The sequence below is a fragment of the Berghia stephanieae genome, chromosome 2 (assembly GCF_034508935.2).
Source record: "Berghia stephanieae isolate SIO BIC M18660-M18661 chromosome 2, UCSD_Bste_1.3, whole genome shotgun sequence".
NCBI lineage: Eukaryota > Metazoa > Mollusca > Gastropoda > Nudibranchia > Aeolidiidae > Berghia > Berghia stephanieae.
In genome coordinates, this window is record NC_088361.1 from 46,505,273 (window position 1) to 46,516,740 (window position 11,468).

Consider the following 11,468-nt stretch of genomic DNA (forward strand, 5'->3'; position numbering starts at 1 on the left):
TTGAAAAATTATATTAATGCACTAACTCGATATTTTGTGTGTAAATACGATGTTATGTACTTCTAATATCCATGCATCAATTTCATCTGTATTTCTGTTTGTGTTTACTGTTATATATATATATATATATATATATATATATATATATATATATATATATATATATATATATATATATATATATATAACTTCTACAACTATTGCTATTAGCATAATGATCATTATTTTTTTCTCATCAAATAAACATTATAGTATACTAAAACTATATATCTAAACATTATATAACTTCCTTATAAATATATACATCGTAATTATTGTTGCGCTTATTATTAGAATCATTGTCATGGCCATACCATTATTACCGTATACATCAGCATCATCTTCCAAATCACCGTCATCAACATCATTATCATCATCGTCACATCACCATCCACATCATCATTACCAGCACCTCCAGCATCAACATCATCAACATCCTCAATAACAGCACAGAAACCAGCCCCAATATCACCGTTTTCCACCATCGTCATTATCATTGCCATCATCAAAATCATCACCGCCATCCTCTTCAAAATAATAAGCTTCATCATTGATAGGATAATAAAATAGAGGATATTTAAGAAAAAGAAATATATGCAGCATTAGTGTATAAGAATTAGATTTTTTTTTTACAATTACAAACATTTGAGCTTTGATATAGTGCAATCTCCACTAAATTTAATTAGGTTATGAAATAAGACGCCATCACTCTCAAACCAGAAAAACAGTTAATAAAATACCTGGCTGGATATTTAAGAAAAAGAAAGAAATACAACATTACAAGAATTATAATTTTTTAAAATTGCAAACATTTGAGCTTTGATATAGCGCAATCTCCACTAAATGTATTTAGGTTATAAATTAAGACGCCATCACTCTCAAACCAAAAAAACCAGTTTGCACCAGGTATGTATCTAGTCGTCCAGAGGACTGTTTTCAAGTAGATTAGAACCAGTATTGTGACATCGCACTTCTATTCCCTACTCTAATGAGTTGAGTTTACTTGAGTGAATTAGAAGAATCCAAGTCATACGGCTACGACACACCTTTTGGAAACGATTGGTCACATATAATGATATATTATCTTCTTTTACTTTAGCATTTATATAGATAGTGTGTGCTTGGCTAAGAAGCTCACAACATTGCCATCCGGAAATATAACGGACCAACACACAAAACTGTCTAACCACGAACTGTTTTTGTCTGTTTAATACAGTTACGTGAGAATTACTCATAAACGTGGATGGCAAAAAAAAACAATAACAAAGACCTGAGTGACGTCAACTTCACTCTATCTATAGATAGTATGCGCTTGGCTAAGAAGCTCATAACATTGCCATCCGGAAGTATAACGAACCAACACACAAAACTGTGTGTGTCCATGAACATTTATAGTCAGGTTAATACAGTTCAGTGAGCATTACTCATAAACGCGGATGGCAAAAAACAATAACAAAGACCAGAGTGACGTCATCTTCGAACTATCTATAGAGCAATATCTGCTAAACGTGCCCAAATCGCTTTACAAGGGGTCACTAGCAAACAACAACACTCAACATGAAGGACAAGACATGATGGACTGTCAGGCGATAATTACATTTTATTTCCGAAAGAGACAACCCTGTTAACGGCCAGGTACTCCTTTCACACCTCAGTACGGTAAGAGATTGTGAATAAATGAGAGTTTTTATATAGCGCAATATCCACTCGAAGTCTCAAAGCGCTTTACAAGGGGTCCCAGGCCAACAGCAACATTTAACATGTAGGACGAGGCATGAGGCCTATTAGGCGATATTACATTTTTTTTTCAGACAGAACAACGCTGTTGACGGCCTGCTTCTCATTTTAAACCTGAGTACGGTGAGATAATGTGAGTAAAAGAGCTCTTTTCAAGGGTTCAATTATGCGCCGAGCGAGACTCGGACCCAGGATCCGAAAACTAGGATGATACCTCAAGACCACATAGCCGCACATAGCCTTTACCAAGGACTCAACTATAAGCCGCTCAGAGCGTTATTCGAACCCATACCCCTTTGATCAAGAGGCCCGTATCATACCACTAGACTAGATAGCCGCACCTAAACGATGGACAAGAACAGAATAAAAAGAAAACATTTTCCAAAAATAGACGGCTAAAAATAACAACCTTGACCATAGTGGTGACAATCTAAGTAACATTATATTTCTTTCATAAACTATATATTTTCTATCAACGTCTAGATAGTTATTTTGAGTTAGACTTTTTTGTAAAAAATTCTAAACACGCCTCGGCTTTTAAGTATTAAAACACGTTTGGTTTGATAAAGACCAACGTGCACGTATTTACAAGTTTGATAACCCAATTTCTTATGGGCTCATTGTTGCAATGGGAATCTTTAAAAAATGACGCAAAATATTGTCTATTACAACAATGTTAAACTAGGCACATATCTAAGTGGGTTCGGATGTCAGACCTGCATATATGTACACGTCGGTCCAGACCTTTATCTCTATGAATGGAATAGCATTGTCATGACAGAACACATCAAAACAACAAGATCTCGCTCGAAGAGAAGCCAGAGAAATTCGGATGTCTACTATTTCACGATCAAATTGCCATAATGCTTTGATTTGTCAACAAATTCACTTATTTTATTTAACATGAGTTACAGATTATTTATTATCTATGAGATTACTCATATAAATACTCACCTTTTAGAATTCTAGACTAAATCGCGTTTCTTCGTGTCGTCTTTGAATTGAAACCCAGCAGCTGTTTGAATGTGACGATGATAATCTACATAAAATATCAATTCTCTTCCCATCGCCCACGCAAACTCGCCGTGTTTCGTGTGTATCGTTGACAATCGGCAGGCCACGGAAACGCACGAGCTGCCTATCGCATCGTAATAATCAATAACGGTTGCCAGTGGCAACCAGAGGGATCGATATCCCGTCATTTTGACGTCACGCGAGCAGCTGTGTGCATGTGATGTCTGCTGGTGAGGACAGATTCGATTCTTGTGATTATTATTCTATCTAGTCCTTCGTTTTTGAAAAATTCCGGACATCGCTTTTGATTCCCTGATTTTGATTAGGCAGCATCACTAGATCCCAGGTTCGATCCCCATAAGAAATGTTGAGTTTAATTTTAATCTGGTGACGGCGGGGCTGAATTTATTTATTGTGACATCAATGGCTCAGCAATGGGCTTGTTCTGTTATAAAACATCAAGCGGTTTTAAGTGTTGTTAGTGGCCGAATGAGTGACAATGAAAGCGAAACTAATGGGGTTTTTTCCACGGGTTAAGACACTTCACATCCACACACACACACACACACATACACACACATACACACACACTTATATACACACACACCTATATACACACACCCACACACAAACACATCCATACACACACCCACACACACACCTATATACACACACACCCATATTCACACACACACACACATCCACACACACACAAACACACATATTATCCCAATAATCGAATGACGATTAGTATTGAATTGTAAGCTTCACTTTATTAGGTGACATTAAGTTTTGCCCAGACCCCGATCGAGACCCTGCGCTGAAAGGGAAGCAATCATTTGCTCATGAAAATTGATTTCACATGAGTCAATTGTATTACAGTGTTATCGGTTTCCCTGGAAAATAAACCCAGCAATAAGGCTCATTTACACGTAGCGGTCGGCCAGCACGGAAAATCCCACATTATTATTATTATTATTATTATTATTATTATTATTATTATTATTATTATTATTATTATTATATTATATTATTATATTATTATTATTATTATTATTATTATTATTATTATTATTATTATTATAATTATTATTATATTATTATTATATTATTATTATTATTATTTATTATTATTATTATTATTATTATTATTATCATTGTTGTTGTTGTTGTTATTATTATTATAGTTATTGTTGTTGTTATTATTATTGTTATTATTATTATTATTATTATTATTATTATTATTATTATTATTATTATTATTATTATTATTATTATTATTATTATTATTATTACTATTATCATTATTATTATTATTTGATATAGCGCCAATATCCACAAAAAGTGCTCAGAGGTAATTGACAATAGATTTTTTGGCGTCACACGAGTTCATTCATTCGACTACAAAATCACTACAACAGTCACATACATATCTTGTTCGAAGTTCACATAGAATCACGATAAGCAGAATGAAAAAGATTGGCTTTTAAATGCCGTTTGAAGACTGGTCGACTTTCACATTGTCGCGGTTTAGGTGGTAAAGAATTCCATACGATTGGGGCCGAAAGTGAAAAACTACGCTCAGCAAACTTTGTTCTGGGATGTTTTTCTTCATTAGCTTTTTATTTTCTTTATTTTACAGATATGAGTCAGCGTATTTTCATTTTTATTTCACAATAAGATGGGGGGGGGGGGGGGTGGAGGTAGATTAGATCGGGTCAAATATAATATATTTTGTCGACGCGATACTCCTTTAGACCAAGTTTCAAGGCTTATGATGCACAAAAGATCCATAAACATACTTTTCTATAAATCACACACTATTTCATGATCACTTCATCTCGCTCAATTTCTGAATTCTAACTTTTATTCCATTTATCCATAGAGACCTCTAATTTTACTTGAATACATTTTAAGTACTATTTTCAGTCATGGCAACTTGGTCAAAAGAAAACGTTTTGAATTTCATAGAGGAGTACCGCTGTCATGAGTGCCTGTGGAGAGTGAAATCCAAAGATTATAGCAATAGAATAAAACGAGATCGTTCCTACCAAGAACTCGTAGATTTTGTGAAAGGATTTGAACCTCAGGCAGACAAAGACTTGGTTATAAAGAAAATTAGTAATCTTCGAAATTCATTTCGGAAACAGTTGAGGAAATTGGACACACTGAAGGATTCGGTACTGGATGAGATAGGAGAACCCAAGCTTTGGTATTTCCACGCTTTGGACTTTTTGATGGACCATGAAACACCCCAACCATCACAGTCCGAGATGGAGCCTGATCTTATAGAGGTAAGTCGGGATGGGATAACGCTTCGTGTTTCTTTGCAAAGGACCATTCAATTTCCGGTCCCATCAAGTCGGGATAATGCTTCGTGCTTCCTTACAAAGGAGCATTCCATTTTCTGTTCCATCAAGTTGGGATAAAGCTTCGAGTTTCCTTACAAAAGAGCTTTCAATTTCCTGTCCCATCATTGTTATTATTTATTCTCCTTAACTACGTCAGTCTCACATTTCTCATTCGTCTTTAGTGTTTCTCTCATTTATCGTGTTCTGTTGATAAAAGTGGAAACCCGAAATGTCAACCTTATCTGTCTTCGGACAATGAATTGAAGCTTTCATTTCATAACTTATCATTATTAATTTTTTGGAGGTCAGTCTAACATTTGTTGTTTTAAAAAAAATTAAATTCGCTTATCCACGATCATGCTCAAATTGCTTTATATTGTTTATTCTCTCCCGATGGACATTGCATTAAGCATGAGATCCACGCTATTTTGAAAATAAAAAATCACTTTGAAATCGGGGTGATCTCGAATTTCATGTCTGTCTTTCGCAAGAGAGATAATGTTCTTGCATAAGACATTTCCTGAGGAGAGATCAGTTGGAGAACCCAGCACTATGAAGAGAGATACTGGCAACACATTAAATCTATGTGTAAACTATCTATAAACTCAACCATGCGTGCCTTCCTCCTAATCAAATCACAGGTTTGAGAGTTTTTGCCAAGATGAAGGTCATTTAAATCGATTGATATTTGAAGGGCACGTTTTTCTGGCCAAATTTTTTAATACGTATCATTCCAGACTACGGCAGTTAACTGGTTCAAACCATGTTGTTAACCCTCTCCGTAGCAACTACAGGAAAATCGTCACATTTGTTTCGATACAATATGTTATACATTTTTCTTAATCAAATATGTTCCGTGTATTTAAAAAATGAAAAATTGATGAAAAATCTAATCGTCTGGTTTGTACCTATTTCTACTCAGTTTGAGTTTGTTTTGTTTTTTAAATCAAGTTTTCCTGAAAATGGTCGGAAAGGAGAGAGTTAAACCTCTTATAGTTGAAGTCATTGGAGCCAGATCTAGATGGATGAATTAAAGCAACATGCTTTCCATCAACAGCACAGAGACAGTTAGGCCGTGGATGAGGGAAACTGAAAATGGGAATAAATGAAAACATGTATAGGTCAATCCAACATTTTGACAAGCAATATATTTTGTAGACTAAGAAATGCTATGGAGGTCCTGATAGCTCAGTTTGTAGGGCATTTGCTTCACACGCATAAGGACCGAGATCGATCCCGGGTGGTCGAGATTTTTTTTCTGCCCCCCCCCCCCCCCTTGCCCACCCAGAAGTGAATGTAGGGCTGGGTCTGTTTGATCTGGCCGAATGTACTTTGCGATAGACTAGCGTTCTATTCTAATTCTAAGGCAGGGTAGCAAGCAATTGCTATGATATTCCGTTTCACGCTATTAAAAAGACCATTGAGCTTCTATATAGCACAATATCCACTAAACGTGCTCAAGGCGCTATAGAAACCGGGATGCATTCAGGCCCCATGAGCCTGTGGCTCGGAAGGACTATTATTTTAATGCTTTGTCTATTATTTACATTGAATCTGAATTGATTTTACTCTATTTTCAGGAGCAACGCTTGACGCCGCTCGATTCGGACTCGGACGTTCCCGGCAGCCCGACCGAGTTTTTGACTCCTACACCGAGTACAACCCGTTTAACCTCCCAGCTACAGACCCCTAACCCTAGATCCGCACGAGCTGATGGAAATAGCCATTACAGCAGACGTCCTCCTACCAAGAGGAGATCATCTCCCGTTGAAGATGAGCTGCTGACTCTTGCCCGAGGCAGGTTCTTCGATGTTCCCAGTGCCCTCCGTGAGGAGGATCAGTTTGAAACCTTTGGAAAAACAGTCGGATATAAACTGAGAGATTTACCTCGAGAGCAAAGCGTGCATGCTCAAAAGCTCATCTCGGACATTTTATACGAAGCTGATCTAGGAACGCTGTCGAGGGGCACTGTTATAAGCAGAATTGAAACATATAGTGAACAGACTATAAAACATCCAATTGCCGACAATGATGTGTAACCTAAGGTTCATAAAAGTATCTGTGCGGCTATGTGGTCTTGTGGTTTGACACTCGCTTTCGGATCAGAAGGTCCTGGGTTCGAGCCTCGCTCGGCGCATAGTTGCGTCCTTGAAAACGGCTCTTTACTCACCTTTACTCAGATGTAAAAAAACGTTAACAGCCTTGTCTATATCGGGGAAAAAATGTAATACCGCCTAACAGGCGTCATGTTTCCTTCTACATGTTACGTGTTGCTGTTGGCCAGTGACCCATTGTCTTTGAGACTATTAGTGGATATTTCGCTATATAAAAGCTCATTTTTTAAAGCTCAATATGGCCATAAGTATTGTGCAAACCTCATTCTTATAGAGACATATTATGTATATTATGAGCGCCTCCTTTCAAGTCACGTGTTCAACCATAATTTCTAATCATAACTTACTCATTTTAGTGACACATATCTACTAATACCAATATGCAATTATATTTTTTAAGCTGACTACATATTTGATAATAATTGAAATGTGTCTTCTACGATGCTTTTCGTGTTTTGTTTTTTTATAGTATTGTTTTGTTGTTGTTTTCGACCACAGTGTAACAAAGATTTAGATTTAGTGGCATACTGTCAAGACCCTTTAATTCTGCACACTTAATAACGTATTGCTTCATAGTGATTAACCAGATAACCGCAGAACTCGAGAAAAGAAAATATATTTTAAAATTTGGCCAGAAAACGCGTTATCAGATATCGATCGATTTAAATGACCTTCACCTTGACAAAAATTCTCAAACATGGGATTTTAATCCGGAGTTCGTGAAGTCCCAGGTGTGAGAGTTTTTGCCAAGACGATGGTCACTTAAATAGATCGATATTTGAAGGACGAGTTTCCTGGCCATCTTTTTTTTTTAATACGCGTCTTTCCAGACTTCTGCGGTTAACTGGTCAACATGTTGTCATCCCGACATATAATTAATACTGTTTTGAGAAGATGGGCCACATATTCATTGACAAGAGCTGCGTATATGACACAACATGTCTTTGGAACAATCCGGCACCGCGTTGATGGTGAAATACAACCTTGGAACAGGGAACAAAAAAGTGACGTAAAAACTACTGGTTCCAATCTCCTTGGAAGTGTTTTAAGTCCTCCGAAGGACTGGATAAATACCTTTGCAACTGATCTTCTGGCTATGGTCTTGTGGTTTGACACTCGCTTTCGGATCAGAAGGTCCTGGGTTCGAGCCTTGCTCCGCGCATAGTTGAGTCCTTGGAAAAGTCATTACTCACATTCCCTTGCCGTAATCATGTGTAAAATGAGTACCTGGCTGTTAACAGCGTTGTCTATGTCCAAAAGAAATGTCATATCGCCTAACAGGCGTCATTTTCGTCCTAAATGTTAAGTGATGCTGTTGGCCAGGGACCCCTTGTAAAGCGCTATATTAAAGCTCAATTTATTTATTTATTTATTATTATTTAATGTGACGGTATCTTGTTTTCTAGCCATAAAACTGCTAGGTGTCAATAAAGATCATCCATCCTTTTACGTCCCGTAATCCTACACCCTACTGTCGAAACTAAAAGGATTATGTCACCTTGTGATTCAATATGTTACCTATTCGTGCGGCTATGTGGTCTAGTGGTATAAAACTCGCTTTCGGATCGGAAGGTCCTGGGTTCGAGCGTCACTCGGCGCATAGTTGAGTCCTTGGAAAAGGCTCTTTACTCACATTCTATCACCGTACTCAAGTGTAAAACGAGTACATGGCCGTTAACGGCGTTGTATCTGTCTGGACGGAATAAAAATTGCAATATCGCCTAACAGGCATCATGTCTCGTTCTACATATTACATGTTGCTTTTTTCAGGGACAGGGAGCCCTTGTAAAGCGCTTTGAGCTCGTTTAGTGGATATTGCTCTATATAAAAGCTCAATTATTTTTAATGCATACGTCCTGAGGGAAAAACTTGGATGTTGTGTTTTGTTTTTAAGGGATTTACGCGCCTGCAACACATTAAGGTTAGATCAGCGCCAGTAAAAAGGAAGAAAATGGAATAGTAAACAGTTCTACGAGTAGAATTACAATTAAAGCACTCAAAAAAAAGTAAGACAAAGGAGAATTGGATCAAATAGGGAACATATATAGATTCCAAGAGCACACTATCATAGTAATTAGTTTGAGATCACCTAAAAATCTCATCTAGACACAAGCACAGGTCCCCAATAAAAGGAATACACTCAAACGTTTACAAATCATATATTATTATTATAATAAGTAAACAAAACATATAATACAGTGCATAACAGAGAGATGATATACGAGGAAAAAATATTTCCCAAAACTAACTATACATTTGCCTGTTTCCCTCTCAGCGAGGGTGTCCGGTCAGGGCCAGAACAAAACCAAGTTATCTCATTCCAAGACAAAGACAGAAAGCTAGTTGGAAAACAGATACAGGGGGATAGAAGACACCGTATGTACCTCCCTGTCCACTATGGGAGGTCTGGAACCCCACCCAGGGATAATGTGGAGATTGGGACTCGCGATGAAAAATCGATCCGTCAGAAAAAATACCCAGAGTTTTGTCCCCACGTGTAGATGGGCCAGTAGAGTGACGTCACCCAATGTTGTTATCAGCTTTACAGGTAATGAGAAACAAATAGATCAATGTTACTCCGACAGCGACAACGCCGTCCAGGCCTTACATAATCCTGTCCAAACTCAATTCTTATCGCCCATCTGTCTGCTCCATTTTACTCACAAGAGTTCGGTGACGTCATATGATATTTAAACAATAATTAATGGAAGGTTTTAAACAGTGCAAAATTTACTGTGCTCAAATCGCTTTACTAGGAGTCCCAAACAAATAGCAACACTTAACATATAGGACGAGACATGACACCTGTAAATTGAGTTTTGATGAAATGATGCTTATTATGTACATGTTTGAATAGAATCGCTTGCTTACTTTGCTCACCGTACTCAGGGACAAAATGAGTACCTGGTCGTTAACAGCGTTGTCTCTGTCGGAGTTAAATTGTAATATTGCCTAACAGGTTTTGTTCTATATGTTATGTGTCGCTGTTGGTCAGAAAACTTTTGTAAAGCGCTTTGAGCACTTTAAGTTGATATTGCGCTAAAATTCTACGGATAAATGCCGACTGATAAAATGAAGGACATGGAAACGTTCGTTTCGGCTTAAAAATACGTGAGTGAATTTATTTATTTTATATGCTCTGACCTAAATTATCGTACCTACTCTCGTACCTCCAAGTCCCCAGCACCACTCATAAACATATTTAATTATATATTTAAAAAGCTCAAGTTAAGTTATATTTTCTAACTATAATTAGAAAACAGATATACACTGGAGCATGGTTTCCTCGAACTCCTCGGGACATGAAAAACAGTACGAGGAAAGGAAAACGTGTACAAAAAGAAATAGGGGAAAAATTCGGGGCATTCTAATGAGTTTGAGGAAACAGTCTTCAAGTATAGGGGGATAGAAAACCCAGCAAGAGATCTCCCTACCCACCATGGGAGGACAGAAAAACCCATCCAGGAATGGCTCTGATCAACTGCCCATAAAATAGGTCTTGTGCTGCTATGTGGTCTTATGGTATGAGACTCACTTTCGGATCGGAAGGTCCTGGGTTTGAGCCTCACTCAGCGCATAGTTGAGTCCTTGGAAAAGGCTCTTTGCTCACATTCTCTCACCGTACTCAGGTGTAAAATGAGTACCTGGCCATTAACCTCGATTTATCGCCTAACAGGCGCCATGTCTCGTTTTATATGTTACGTGTTGCTGTTGGCTAGGGACCCTTGTAAAGCACTTTGAACATGTTTAGTGGATATTGTACTATATAAAAGCTCAAGTTTTTGGGGGGTTTTTTTGTAATATAATATAAATAAACAAACAGAAAAATACAAATTATAAAATGAAATTCTTATCATTCATCCTTTGTGAAATTTTTTCTAGGCGTATAAGCCGCAGTGCAAGTGCATTGCCGCAAGTTAAGCTAAGCAAAGGAACTTGCTCAAAGCCGCACAGTGCAATGGGGAATGGAACTTGATACCTTCCTTGTTCTTCTGTACTCTTACTCCATGATTTAAAAATAAAATTACAACTTTTATAAAGTTTTTTTTTTTTTTTTTTTGGGGGGGGGGGGGGGGGGGGGTTTAATATTGCTTAAATAGCTCAGTCTTTAGATTGGGGTGTTGAGTCTAATTCTAACTTGGCTGGCAGTTAGATTAGTATAAGGAGACAGGTCATCTTACTGAAAAGATGGATGCAAATTGATTTTTTGCCA

General features: G+C 37.3%; 2 protein-coding genes across 2 annotated transcripts in view; one reads left to right on the forward strand and one right to left on the reverse strand.

Annotated features, from left to right (window-relative positions):
- The window catches only part of LOC144965008 (putative peptidyl-alpha-hydroxyglycine alpha-amidating lyase pgal-1), a 20,307-nt gene extending 17,444 nt beyond the window's left edge, over positions 1 to 2,863 (reverse strand). The window contains exon 1 of the mRNA XM_078899857.1: positions 2,731 to 2,863. The gene's annotated coding sequence lies outside the window, so the exon portion shown is untranslated. The remainder of the gene's footprint in view (positions 1 to 2,730) is intronic.
- Positions 2,864 to 3,014: 151 nt separating this feature from the next.
- On the forward strand, positions 3,015 to 7,626 carry LOC144963668 (uncharacterized). The gene is made up of 3 exons (XM_078897621.1): positions 3,015 to 3,136; positions 4,676 to 5,084; positions 6,722 to 7,626. The coding sequence occupies exons 2-3, from the start codon at positions 4,722 to 4,724 to the stop codon at positions 7,178 to 7,180; spliced, it is 822 nt and encodes a 273-aa protein (XP_078753747.1). The 5' UTR covers positions 3,015 to 3,136; positions 4,676 to 4,721; the 3' UTR covers positions 7,181 to 7,626.
- The last annotated feature ends 3,842 nt before the right edge of the window (positions 7,627 to 11,468 follow it).

Excerpts from the sequence above, each read along its gene's own strand:
- LOC144963668 (XM_078897621.1), top strand. The coding sequence starts at position 4,722 with ATGGCAACTTGGTCAAAAGAAAACGTTTTGAATTTCATAGAGGAGTAC. Across the intron at positions 5,085-6,721 it reads TGGAGCCTGATCTTATAGAG|GAGCAACGCTTGACGCCGCT; the intron begins GTAAGTCGGGAT and ends CTCTATTTTCAG.